The sequence below is a fragment of the Nanorana parkeri genome, unplaced genomic scaffold (genome assembly GCF_000935625.1).
Source record: "Nanorana parkeri isolate BGI_ZX_2015 unplaced genomic scaffold, ASM93562v1 scaffold48, whole genome shotgun sequence".
In the NCBI taxonomy this organism is placed as follows: Eukaryota; Metazoa; Chordata; class Amphibia; order Anura; family Dicroglossidae; genus Nanorana; species Nanorana parkeri.
Window position 1 is genome coordinate 411,058 of NW_017306316.1, and position 14,233 is coordinate 425,290.

Consider the following 14,233-nt stretch of genomic DNA (forward strand, 5'->3'; position numbering starts at 1 on the left):
GCTTGACAAGTCTTGCTTGCTATCTGGGTCAATGAGGGCAGAGAGGTGACTAAATTAATACATCAAGCGCAGGGTTAATATGACCTTGTTTCTGTAAAGAAATTGGGCTGTGTGGATAAACTTTATTGCTTCAGAATGATGCAAACAAATAATGCCACACGTTTAGTGTATCGGTTAACGATGGGCTCTAATTGGTTTAATGTTGGATTCCATGGATAGTAAGTTGTCATGTTAACCAGCAGGTGTTCATGTGTTCTTCCTCTTTCTCCCTATTTCCTTCTCCTTGGGGAATTATTTATCTTCTCATGTGGGGACATTGTATATGGGTACACCACATATTTGATGCATTAAGCTCATTTATGCACATGTTTATGTTACTGTTACAATGTCTGTGTATATATCGTAAACTCCTTCTCTTTACCAAAAAAATTTTTTAAAATGAAAAATAAAAAGGCAGCATTCACACACCGTTTCTTCTATAAATCTTACAGCATCAGTATACAGGTAGGCAACCCTCCACACTCCAGCTGTGATTACACTACAAACACCATCATGCCTCTGCCTCTGGGAGTCATGCATCTAGCTGTCAGAGTCTTGCAATGCCTCATGGGACTTGTAGTTCCAAAACAGCAGGTGTGTCTTTCTCGCACAGGTGCATGCTAGTGTCTAAAGCTCAATTTACTGAGCTCTATGACAGCTACCATTTTTTCGGCGACTGCGCCCCTACTGAATTCTCTCGTCCACCTCGGTAAAATGGCCCCCGGAGGGGAGACAGCAGGTGTTGACACTGGACCTCTAGCGTCGGCGGTAAGCACCGTTTCACCACAGTCAGAAGCGCACTGGTAATGAGAAAGCAGCATCCAGATGTTTTATCCTGGGGGAGGAGCTTCACAGATCACTCCCTGATCTCATCGCGCACCGTTCGTGACGAACCTCCGTGACGTGTCCAGTTGCTGCAGCAACGCTCCGCCCCCAGCGCGGTGCGGAGTAGGAAGTGGCCGGTAACCTTCACTCGGGGCCGGGAGCAGCGGAGGAGAAGATCGGGAGGTGCAGGGAGCGGCCATGGTGCTGATCAAAGAGTTGTAAGCAGCGGGATGGCGGAGGGTTGGGGGGAAGGTGTACGAAGTGTTGCAGGGGAAGGGAGAGCCAGCAATGAATGGGATGACAGCAGCTGGCGGAGGGAGCGATGCGGGGCTGTGTGTGGATCGGCTGGTGGCATGGCTGAGGGGGGTCAGGGTGCCGTGCTGTGCCTGGTCTTAGGCGATGCTGTGTGCTGGACATGGAGAATGTAATGACAGGGGAGAGGACACTGACTGGACAGGCATGAGAACCATGTACAGGGTGACACCTGACGCTGACAGATCACCCCTCATTCACCAACACTACTCACTGCTCATTCCATCTACATATCAATTATCATTTTATTTCTAAAATGTATCAAAAGCCATTTTTTATTATGGAACTAAGAGGTGTTATTGACCCCGTCTGGTGTTGATTGCCTCCTGTGTCCCTGCTTGGGGGGAGGTTCACCCCCCCCCCCTATATATCCAGGTGACCATTGTTAGCGGAAGGAGGCTCATTCACAGCAGGTACATTGATCAAAGCAAAGACGCCAAGAAAACAATTGTTCTCTATGTGCCCCAGTCACATTGTACATGTGTGTTGACGTCCATTCTATTAAACAGCAGCGTGGCTCCTCTTTTATGCTGCGCAAAATGCGTCAACACCATGCGTCTATTACAATAAAAAAACAAAAGTTAGAATATTGACCCTTGGTGTGGCCTGTAGAGAAAAAAAAGCAGATCAGCCCACAGTAAATGCATTGCCATGTGATGAAAAACTCATCTCAATGCGGGTCAATGTGTGTTTTATGTGCCAATGGGCCTAAAGTGAGGAGAATTGACAGTCATTGCTGGAAAGAGAAACGTCCAATGACACCTGGTGTGGTGACAGTTGCCTAAGAGAGGATTTCCCCTACACTTCCTGCTTTGTCTCGGAGTGAAGGAAAATCTCCCTCATGGGACACATTGCAAAAGACAAAGTTTTGGCTATTGATACTCTCTAAAGAGCAGATGTAGGTAGGCTGCCATTGCTGACCTCTGCCTTTTGAAAATACTGGCAAAAATACTGTATTAAAAAAGGTAAGAATGGACAAAATAGTTCTTCTGAAAATACAATTTTCCTGGCTGTCCTGATAACTCAATGTCTTGTCGTCAGCTCTGTGTCACACTGAATGAATAGTCCCATCAGCAGGTCTGATTGTACTGGCTGCATGCTTTGTTTAGTGAACAATGAATAGAGAGACAGCCAGGCAGATAGGTTTTCAGAAGGAAGTGGGCAGTTGCAGTCTGTGTATGTGTTAGTACAGGTCTACTTTTATTTATCAGGAACAAGCACTGGGATCATACCAAGCTGTTCATATTTCATGTATGCATAGAGGTAGCAACGTTTGTAGTGTGTGTAGAGACTCTATAAATTTTTATCAATGATATATGACTGCCTTTGTGTATACAGTCCACTCTTATATGACTGTCTTTGTGTATACAGTCCACTCTTGATATGACTGTCTTTGTGTATACAGTCCACTCTTATATGACTGTCTTTGTGTATACAGTCCACTCTTGATATGACTGTCTTTGTGTATACAGTCCACTCTTATATGACTGTCTTTGTGTATACAGTCCACTCTTGATATGACTGTCTTTGTGTATACAGTCCACTCTTGATATGACTGTCCTTGTGTATACAGTCCACTCTTGATATGACTGTCCTTGTGTATACAGTCCACTCTTGATTGACTTTCTTTGTGTATACAGTCCACTCTTGATATGACTGTCTTTGTGTATACAGTCCACTCTTGATATGACTGTCCTTGTGTATACAGTCCACTCTTGATATGACTGTCTTTGTGTATACAGTCCACTCTTGATATGACTGTCCTTGTGTATACAGTCCACTCTTGATATGACTGTCCTTGTGTATACAGTCCACTCTTGATATGACTGTCCTTGTGTGTTTATACAGTCCATTCTTGATATGACTGTCCTTGTGTGTGTATACAGTCCACTCTTGATATGACTGTCCTTGTGTGTGTATACAGTCCACTCTTGATATGACTGTCTGTGTCTATAGTCCACATTTATGGGCCTGTCATGTACATAGACCACTTTAATCCTCTTTTATGAGCCTGTCCTTGTGTATATAGGTCACCCTTATGAGCCTGTCCTTGTGTATATAGTCCACTCTTATGAGCCTGGCCTTGTGTATATAGGCCACTCTTATGAGCCTATCATTCTGTATATAGTCCACTTTTGAGTTTGTCGTTATGTATATAGTCCACTTATAGAAACCTGTTGTTCTGTGTATAGTCCACTCTAGAAACGCTGATTCTCCAATCAGGCCCATCTGTCAGTTTTTCAGGCAGATCTGATTGGAAGCCCAATGTTAGTCTATGGGGAGCCGGATCCAAACAGACATGCGCCCGTTTATACCTGTCTATCCCGACTCTTGCCAGGTCTGAAAAACCAAACTGAGCAGAGTTCCATTTCGGCAGACCTGATTGTGATGGATCGGGGGTAAGCTGATGTAAACGGACACAAGTTAATTTACACCAGACTCCCCATAGACCAGCATGGGTCTGGAAATATCAGTTTTTTTCGTCCATCGCAGGATTAAGGAAAAAACTGGACCTACACGGATGTCACAATGGTGACTTCCGATACTAACTGCTCCAATCCGCAGGGGATCCGTGTGGGGATCCGTGTGAGGATCCCCTGCTGATCAGAACTGACAGGCACCCGTGTTGAAGGGGCCTAAAGGAACATAAGGGAAGTCTAGCTTTATGCCAAAAAGGACAGTTGTACACCTTGACCTCGTTGTTGAAGTGTTTTGCCTTGTTGGGATCTCAGACTTCTGTGCACTTGACTTTTACCAAACCTTTATATTCTACACAACAAAATCCAGTGACCTAGATATGAGGAATTGGCGCCTGAAAGATGCATGGTTGGTCAGTCTTGACGTAGAAACAATGTTGCAAGTAGTTATTCATCTGATTCATCAGTATCTGAAGTCTGCATGAGAAGTAAACGTTTCTGCTTGAAATCGAGGTGAAGGGTGACAGTAAATGAACTTTTTTACCCTTGATGGATGACTCGGTATAAGGTTCTGAAACAGATGAGAGGTGAAAATTTAGACATGGCGGAGCCCGATAAACTATGATTGGCGGTTATAGAGGGATCCCAAGTGTAACACAACACATCTGATTGTGGTGTATTTAACTATTATGTCACAGTGCAAATAGTTTATTAGGCATAGAAACTACAATCTTGACGCCATCATCCTCTTGGCTTGATACTGCACTTTTTCATTGCACCAAATTTGCACAAAAAAATCTTTACTTGGTGCAGCTTTTCTGGGACATCTCCCCCCGTTGGAATTTGTTAAGATTTGGCGCACTAGTAGCGCTCTTATTGTTATAACCCTTCAGCTCGAACAATTATTCTGCACATTCCATAAATCAGTTTTACTGGAGTCAAATAATTGGTGCACCACCAATAGTTTATTGGACCCTTTATTTTTCTATTTATTTTCTGTGATTTCTTCCAAGGACTGCCATGTGCTACTGAGTCCTGGAAACCCTTAGCATTTAGCATCATGCAATTCGTGACTGTGTGGGCTACCACAGTTAAAAATTGGCAAGGTCCTACCTTCTTAGAACGCAGTAAACCTAGAAGATCATCTACAGTCAAACAGCCTTCGATGTTACAATCAGAGGCAACACATCATTAGGCAACATAACTTGGCAAAGACGTTGAACTTGGGTTGTTCTCGGGCACGCCTCTCTGAAAAGTACATGACACCTGTTGGACGCCTTTCAGAAGTGATTTGTCATAGCCTTGAGAGGGGAGATATAACAAACTCTCTTGATGTTGCTTAATTACAATAGCCGTTTAGACAAAGTCTGCTGTTGAAACAACATGAGTCTACATTGATGTTTAATATTAATTGTGGGAAAGCAGAGGCAGCATATGTTGTCATAGCACGTAGATAAGCGATGGGTGGAATCTGGGTGCTGAGAACAACTTCCCCTTTTCTTCCTTTCCTCCGGTACATGCTTTGTGCTCTGACAAGGGCATTCCAAGCCGGTCTTCAGCCTTTCAGGGTGTTTACATGAATTTAATGCTGACTAAATATGCAATGGGGTCACAGATCTCAGAAGCTTTGTGCTGCCTGCCCTCACATGATCTGTCATCTGCTACTCGTGGGCTAAGCAGGAGTTAGACAGATTAATTTATTTATTTTCCCGATTTTTCTTACAATCTGAAAATTCACATAGACGCTAAAAGAATGGCGAACTAGACAATGTGAGAAGGTGACAGGTATGTTTCTGGATGGTAGAATAGATTTATATATGCTGGGTTGTGTTTCCGCTGAAGGATTATTTATAGCTGCAACTGGGATTCTTTACTGTTCTTATTTACCTTAAAGCCCTCCATTTTTTTTTTTTGCATATGTCTACTGCCAGCAAGCAGTAGATATATGCAAAAGGTTTTTTTAAAAACGCTTTAAAAGCAGTTAAAACTTACCCCTGTCTTCGCCGCGCGCTCCCGTCCGAGAATCCGAAACTGCTTGGGCGGCCGCAAAGCATCTTGGGGCGGCCCATACACAGTTCGGACTTTTGGCCAGGAGACGAGGAGAGACGCAAGGTAAGTCTGTGTACTATACACCCGCATGCAGACCCCGTGGGACTGGAAATGCCAGCAAGGACAGAGGAGTCAGCGCTGGATCGGAGACCCGCAGCAGCGCTGGAGAGAAGGCTGAAAAGGACAGGAAAGAAGAGGAAGATCGGATTAGGAGACGACATTTAAGGTAAGTGCTGACATTAAAATTGGGGGGAGGGGAAAAAACTGACTTTTTAATGTCACTTTAATTAAGCCTCATATGTATGTATGTTTCCGTACATGACCCTCTAGTTGGTCATTATTAATTATAGAGAACTATAGAATATTGATTAGTTTGATTAGTGGTCAATCTAATCTGCTTGGTTTCTTCGTTAGTAGCCATTTATTCCTTTGCAGCGATTGCATTGCTAGCATATAAATTGTTGCTGGCATATAGATTTGTGCTATCTCGAGGTGTGTTTGTCTATGACACCTTATAACTTATGTACACTTGCACACAGTCCCTACAGTGTGTGTGTTAGCAGAGCTGCATCACTATGGGGATTCAAGAACAGAACACAAGGAGATGACAGTGTTGCCCGGGCCAACAAGTATATAAACTGTAGGTGTGGCTTTCTCCCCTGTACATTACACTTGTGTTGTTGTCTTGTATGATCTCAGAGGTCGCCTACTAACCTGGATACCATTATATTTTTCTAGTTTTACATATTGATGGCTTCAGAGACAGCATCCAGTTCTAATATACCAGCTTACCGGTGTCTGATCACAATCACTCTCTCATGCATGCAGCACACTTTAGACCTATTCACAATAAAGTGTTCCGTTGCAGTGCTTTAATGTGCATGCATTAACTTGTGCTATGGCATGTGGTAACTTGTGTGGTATTAAAGCAGTCAACTCATTGTAAATGGGCCACCATTGAGTCTCGGCTTGGTGGAAACCCAGTTCTCCCGAGTTTCCCAAGGCCGCTCAAAACTGTGACTGCCACCCCCTCCTCCCAGTCACATTTCTAGCTGCCAGCATACCACAACAGATTAAATGTGTTTAGATTTTCAAACTGCAGCTCACTGCAGTGCTTTGTATGTGCGTTCTGGTGTGTGTGAATGGGCCTTCAAGGCCACGCTTCTTTTAATGCAGTTACCATTAGTGGACCCCATGCCCTTCCCCAGCATCCCTGATAAGCCACATACCTATTCCAACTCCATCATGATCTTCGCCTGCTAAACACCGCATAGCCTTTTCTTAATAATCACCAATATCGGTTGTGCTCCCCCTTTTTTTTGTGTAGCAAGGTCTTTCATTGCCAATGGAAAGTCTATGCTCTGCTGGTATGTATGTGGATTGAAAGGAATGTTGGGAGCAAGATATTGGGCCCACTAATAGCATGTACTATGTTAGTAAGTTGCATGTGTTTCCTGTCCTTTAATAGACCAGCAAAATGAAAAATATGAATAGTGATTACTGGCTGACTTGCTAGTTGTTGCTTTGCCAGTTAAGTGACTAAACATGGCTCATTATCAGCTGTGAGTTTGGCTCACCATATACTGTAGGTTGATAATGATGGCAGATGGCTAGTCACTAACTCCCAGCAAACACTTTTGTCCCACTTTTGCCTACATTTAATGTTTGCTATGCACAAAAAAAGACTTTCACTTTTTCAGAAAAGAAAGTTCCCTTTTCTTTGGAGAAAAGAAAGCTAAGCCTCATCAGTTGCCGGGGTTTTTCAGACAAATTGGAAATCTCTGTTTGCAAAGCTTCCTCCTATTCTACCTGACCACAAGTTACCTGTGTGTGGGGGCTTCTAGGGCTGATCTACACAGATGCATGAGGAGCACACACGCTTGTTCCATTGTCATTAGCAGAGTTCATTTGAAAACCGGCAATAAAACATGGGGAATTTGAACCCGTGTATCTGTAGCCTTATCCTTTTTTTTTTTTCTTTTCTTTTGGATAGATAAGGAAATGGTCAAAATCTCTTGTCTAGTTTTTATTGTTGTCTGTGTTCCCCCTGGGGAGAGTCACCCTCTGTGTTTTGTCCTGGTGACCATTATTTTCAGGACAGAAATTTCTGGGAAATTAACCAGTTGTCACTGGACAGCTGAAATCTCCCAATGGGGACACCTATTCCATTGACTATTGGCTGAAAGCTGGTTTCCTTTTATCTTGGAGAGATTTCCTCTTCCGTCCTGTTGAGTCTCTAGGACACGAGTAAAGGGAAATCTCTTCCACAGCACCCAGACACCAAGGGTTTGAACCCTTTCCTTGCTTTTTCCAAAACTAAACAATTATGATTAAAGATAGTCTTTAAAGTCAGCTTGTCATTGGGGACAAATACTACATCTCATCATTGCCTAATAGCAAAATGTTTGCATTTACCTTTTACTTCATTTATGTTTTAGTTCTAAAATTGGCACCTGTGTCCTTTGGGGCATCCTGAACCCGAGCATAACAAATATGAATCCTATTTTGGCCCAACTCATGGGCTCATGCATGGCTTCTACATCCCATGATGCAAAGAATGCTCATCTCTTGCTGTCAGTGTGACCTGAATATAGTGCTCTTCATACTGAATGAGTGAAACTAGAACTGTGTGTGTCTGAGTTGGCCTTCAGCATGAGCTTGGATTTGGAGGTGCTTATGAAGCACAGGAATTCTTGTCATGGAGCGAATGTAAGTGGAGGTACTTTTGGATGCCTTCTATGATGCATGTATGTCAACATGGTTGGGTATTCCTAGAGAGTGGTTTACAACCCATCTCCATGCAAACAAAAAAAGTACCCATGCAGTGGAGCTACCCTGCACTGCAAGGGTTAAGTGCTCGGGGGCCAGATTTACTTACCTGATCCCCTCTCCAGCTTGCTCCCTTCGGGTTGCTAGACCAGGCCCCACAGCCTCTTCTTCCCTGAGCTCTGGCGGACTAAGGAACCCTGATGTCATGTCTAATGCAAGTTCCATAGACTTGCATTAGATGTGGGAACACCTAGGGACATTGCACATCCGCTGCGCTGGGGAAGAAGAGGAGAGTGCTCATCAGCGGGGTTCAGGTAAGCAAATCTGCTTTACTCCAGTGTCTAGACAAAAAGGTACCCTTATCCCTTGCAGAATGAGGCTAGCCCCCTTACAAGGGTCCCATTTTTGTTTGCCCAGAGAGTTTACATTTTTGTGTGACTACGTTTTGTGTGACACAGAAGGTCTACATACAAAGTTTGTTAGATGCAGTGTCAGTATTTGCGGTTTTCTGCTTGTGTCCCAGGCAGTCCTGGGTTTCTCCCAGTCACATGGAAACTAATAGATATTTCAAAGCATTAAAAAATACCCAGGGCAATTCAGTGGTTTCCCAGAATTCTTAGTGTATTGAAGATAGGTCAAGGTTACCTTGTGTTTCCTTATTCTTTATTGATCAGTGTTATATTTCATTGTTCTGTAATTTAACCATTTCATATACAGATTTCACACTGACGAGTTATAACAGTTGCCGTGGAAAACGGCCAGCACTGAAAACATACACACAAACCTTTTGCAAAGTATCCATATAAATATGTCTTCTCTGTTTCAAGCCAGAGGACATTAGTGAAAGCTGGAGAATAGGGTGAAGTAATGTAATCTATAGCAACTGTACATAGGTTTACCTCAGCTCTTAAAAAAAAAAAAGAGCATTTGACGTTTTCAACGAGTATTTTGTGCATATCCTTGTATCTTGTGTCACCAATGTGTTCGTTCCTCTCTATCTTAATGAATCTTAATAGCTGAAGGTAGGGGGATTAATAGGTCAGATTCCCTAACAGAACAACAGATGAGGTGAAATGAGATGTCTGAGACAAGATTATAAATGATTACTCAATAAATTAAATGTCATTACGGTTGGGCCATGAACGTATGACCTGGCTAAAATTCCCTCACAAATTGTAAGTCTGTGAGATAATTTAACATAGACATGAGGCATTAAAATATATGCATAGCCAAGACTTTTTTTTTTTTTTTAAAGTGACACTAAACTCATTAATGCATTCAAGTATCTTATCTATTAACAAAAATGTATCCTAATTGTGTATCACTCGGCTGTAGATCTTCAAATCATCTCTGAATTGGTGCCGACACTGTCCTTCCTTCTGGAGGGTGGCTACTTTTATTCCCCATGGTCCTTGTGTGTTGTAAAGTAGTCACCGCTCCAAGCTCACTCCTGCAATAGTCTACAATCTCACGTTTAGTTTACTAATTTGTATTGAAATTGTAGTCCATCACGGGAGCGAGCTTGGAGTGGTGACTACTTTACAACACAGAATAAAGGAATAATGTCACCAGCACACCAGTCATTCTGAGCCTAATGAAGGGGACCCCCTGCGGCCCCGAAAGCGCTTGTGTATTGGATGGCAATGTGCCATTAAAATGGATCATTGACTAACAAAAACTGGTGTGCTGGTGACATTATTCCTTTATTCTGTGATTCACACGGTGCCTTCCGTGGTCACTACAAGCACCCACCCAGCTTGGGGTTACTCTGGTTAGGAGTGCAGCAAGACATCCTGTTTTTGAAGTTTTGTACTTTACAACACACACACGGACCATGGGGAACAAAAGTAGTCACCCTCCAGAATGAAGGACAGCGTCAGTATGAATTCTAGGGTTGCACAGATACCAAGTACAGAACTCGGTACAAGTACGAGTACATGTACCAATACTTTTCAGCTCCAAGACTACACTAGAGAAAATTTCTAAAATTAGGAGGCCGCTGTCATTTGTAAGGAGCACACGGAGCTCCCGGGATTTGTACATCTCTGTTTTAATGTATGATTTTGTGTTTGTAAATATAAATAAAGGGATGCACAGATACCAGTTTTGCGAGTACGAGTACTGGTACTTGCCAAGTACTTACAAGTACGAGTACTGATACATTTTTGTTTATTGTCAAGTGACAGTTTTTCTGAAACAATACAGACTAATGAATTCAGGACAGTGGTGGAGCACCAGAGTCCGGTCCCAGCTGCGATCGCTGCAACCCCGGTAGTTCTCATGAAAATGCCAAGTATCTGCACTGGTACTCGAAAAGTATCTGTGCATCCCTAATGAATTCAGAGATGATTTGAGGATCTACAGCCGAGTGATACACAAATAAGATACATTGTTTAATAGTTAAGATACTTGAATGCATTTTTAAGATTTAACTCCTGAGTTTAGTGTCACTTTAAGTTTTTTGGATAGAGTAGGGAAGGTTTAAAGCCAAACTCCAGTACGATCATAATGCTTTCATTATATACTTTGCAGCAGCCCTCCACACATAACATGCAGCTTTTTAATAATTTACACACCCGGTACGATGAGTAAATTATCATTCTTGTCTTGGAGTTTGGCTTTAAAACCCCTGCCAGCTTATTTTTTGCTTTATGTGTACCATTGAGGAAGTTTCCATTTACTTCCTGTCCCAGAGACACAGCAGGAAGTTAGGCCCCTTTCACACCTGAGCTTTTTACAGCTTAAATACCTAAGCGCTACATCATCAGCGGGCGAAATCCCATTGTTTTTAACGGTCCCTGTTCCCATCTGAGCTTTCTGTTGCTTAAAGTAAAAAGGCCTGTAGCTTTGAAAAGTACATGGGCTTCTATTGGAGCTGAAGCAAGCTTTTTGGCCCCAATGGGCTTCAATAGGAGCGCCAAAATGATGCATATTGTGCATTTTTCAGGCTTTAGATTGGCTAAAAACAAAACAACATACTCAAGCTTGAAATTCTTGCAGTAGCACCAGTACAAATGCTCAAAATAAATGCCCCAAAACACCCTAAGATGTTCAGCTCAAGTGTGAATGGAGCCTGAGAGGAAATGTCCCAAAGTGAAGATAATTCCCCCCCCCCCTAGGACAGTTGTTCCTGGAACAAATGTCCCCAGTAGAAGATTTGCCCTTACCGCTTGTTCTGGGGACAAACATTTTGCTTTTCCCCTCATATTTTCATTGTCAGGCGACAGTGGTCATCAGTACAGAACTAAAAAAAAAAAAAAAGCTTTTGCCTAGACATAGACTTTCACAGTTCCCTACTCTATCCTAAAATGAACATTTTCGGCTATACATACCCTTTAACACTTCTTATTTGTCAGAAAACACTTCCTGTAGTATCAAATGGATGTAAGTGGACACACACCTGTTTACGTGCTTCACCGCATGGCTGCTGGTATACGCGTGCCTGGCACAGTGCTGATGCACTTGACTGCGATGCATCACACTTTTATGTTTTTTTGTTGTTTTTTTTTGGTTAGAACTTTATTGAAGTGTCACAAGGGACATTGCATTAAAGCAGATCTCCAGGATGTTCAAAAGTTAACACTTGCAGTGGGGTTACCCCTGTACAGCAAGGGTTAACTGCTTGTTTTGGTCTAGGGAACGGAATAAAGAATAAATAAAGAAGATACTCACTCCTGTGACCATTCGCCTCTCCACGGCTCTGGCTGTGATATGTCCCTTCCTTGGTGTCCTCATGTCTAATGTAAGTGAATGGACCTTGCATAGACGCAAGGATGTCAGTGAGGTTTAGACCACCGGTGGCTGCGGGATAAAGTATATTTTCTTTATTTCTTTAGTTCCTCTTTAAGTGCTACTGCGCAGCGCAATGCAGTTGTACTGCATTGCGCTGCGCTGCCCTTAAAAGAGAACTATGGGGTAAGTGTTTTTCCCCATAGTTCTCTTAAGGGTCACGGGAGGCCATATACTAACCTCCTCCTGTGACCCAAAGCTCAGTATATTGCTAGCTACAGCTCGCGGTATACTTAGACCGCCGCAGCCGGGGCGGATCACGACAATGCTGTCGAGATCCACCCAGCTGAGGTGAGTGGCTGCCGGCTCTGCCCATCTAGAGGCAAAGCCAGCTGTACCCTCCCCCGTCCGTTCCTCCAGTCAGCGCTGGGGGATCGGAGCGGGGAGGGCGGGAATCCCTGTGGGGAGCGGTGACTGACTGTCACTGCAGGGAGATGATCGAGGAAGGGAGCGAGCGACGGTATGTGTTCGCTCACTTCCCAATCTATTGAGCCGACGTGTGACAGTTTCATTGTCACGTCGGCTCGAACTCTGAGGGTGGGTGATTTTCACTCGCCTCATAGTTCTCCTTTTAACCTTCTTGGCGGTATTCCCGAGTGTGGCTCGGGGTTAATTTTCTGCACCATAAGCGGTAACCCCGAGCCACACTCGGGAATACACAGCGTGTCTCTTACCTTGTCCCTCGAGCTGTGCTGTGTCCTCTGGCAGATGCCGGCATCCGTCTTCCGTCCCTTGTGAGCGTCCGCGTCGCAGGGGGGCGGAAACGGCGAGCGATTTCAAAAGTAAAAAAAACCCATGAAAACAAATAGAATGAAAAAAGGAAAATAAAAGAAGAAAAAAAATCATACCGCCAGGGAGGTTAAAGTATTGCAAGCCATACTTCATTTCAGCGCACACCACTGTAACGCAGTGGTGTGAACTAAGCCCATCTAAAACATGGCGATTGCCCTGTCTTGTATTGCGGTTGCTCCGGAGAAAATCCCCTGCGCAGCCCTACCGCATCTGGTGTGAATGGGCCCTACATCCAACTGACCATAGAGTTACATTGGAGTTACTTTCGATCAGATACTATCCTAAGCCGAGATTATTATTATTATCGAGATGATGGTGGTGCTCGCAGTGATCTCTAGAGCTGCAGCTAACGATTATTTTCAAAATCGATTAGTTAGCCGATTTATTAAGTTCGATTAATCGGATAAAAAAAAGTTTGTATTGAGATTGCAGTCCATCACAGGAGCAAGCTTGGAGCGGTGGAAGTAAAAAAGAAAAAAAAAAAGTGTGGTGTGCAATATAATGAAATGGAAAGTGTAAAATTATATAGCAATAAATGCAGAATGGCACCGGCTATAGAGCACAACAAATCCAGTCAATAGTACATTATAGCTGGCGGTATTCTGCATTGCGCTGTGTAATGTGCTGTTGCTGGGTTTTGTAGTCCTCTATAGCTGGTGGTATTCGGTATTGCACCACTGTATAATGCACTATTTCTGGGATTTGTTGTAGTCCTCTGTAGCTGGTGGAATTCGCATGGCGCTGTATAATGTATTATTGCTGGCATTTGTAGTCCTCTATACAGCGCAGTGCAGAATATCACCAACTATAGACAGGGGGGCGGAAACGGCGAGCGATTTCAAAAGTAAAAAAAACCCATGAAAACAAATAGAATGAAAAAAGGAAAATAAAAGAAGAAAAAAAATCATACCGCCAGGGAGGTTAAAGTATTGCAAGCCATACTTCATTTCAGCGCACACCACTGTAACGCAGTGGTGTGAACTAAGCCCATCTAAAACATGGCGATTGCCCTGTCTTGTATTGCGGTTGCTCCGGAGAAAATCCCCTGCGCAGCCCTACCGCATCTGGTGTGAATGGGCCCTACATCCAACTGACCATAGAGTTACATTGGAGTTACTTTCGATCAGATACTATCCTAAGCCGAGATTATTATTATTATCGAGATGATGGTGGTGCTCGCAGTGATCTCTAGAGCTGCAGCTAACGATTATTTTCAAAATCGATTAGTTAGCCGATTTATT

General features: G+C 43.4%; 1 protein-coding gene across 1 annotated transcript in view; it reads left to right on the forward strand.

The window, feature by feature from the left end:
* The first annotated feature begins 842 nt into the window (after nt 1-842).
* PITPNA (phosphatidylinositol transfer protein alpha) overlaps nt 843-14,233 on the forward strand; it is a 66,374-nt gene continuing 52,983 nt past the window's right edge. The window contains exon 1 of the mRNA XM_018573541.1: nt 843-1,082. Within this exon, the coding sequence (XP_018429043.1) occupies nt 1,063-1,082 (20 nt within the window). The 5' untranslated portion in view covers nt 843-1,062. The remainder of the gene's footprint in view (nt 1,083-14,233) is intronic.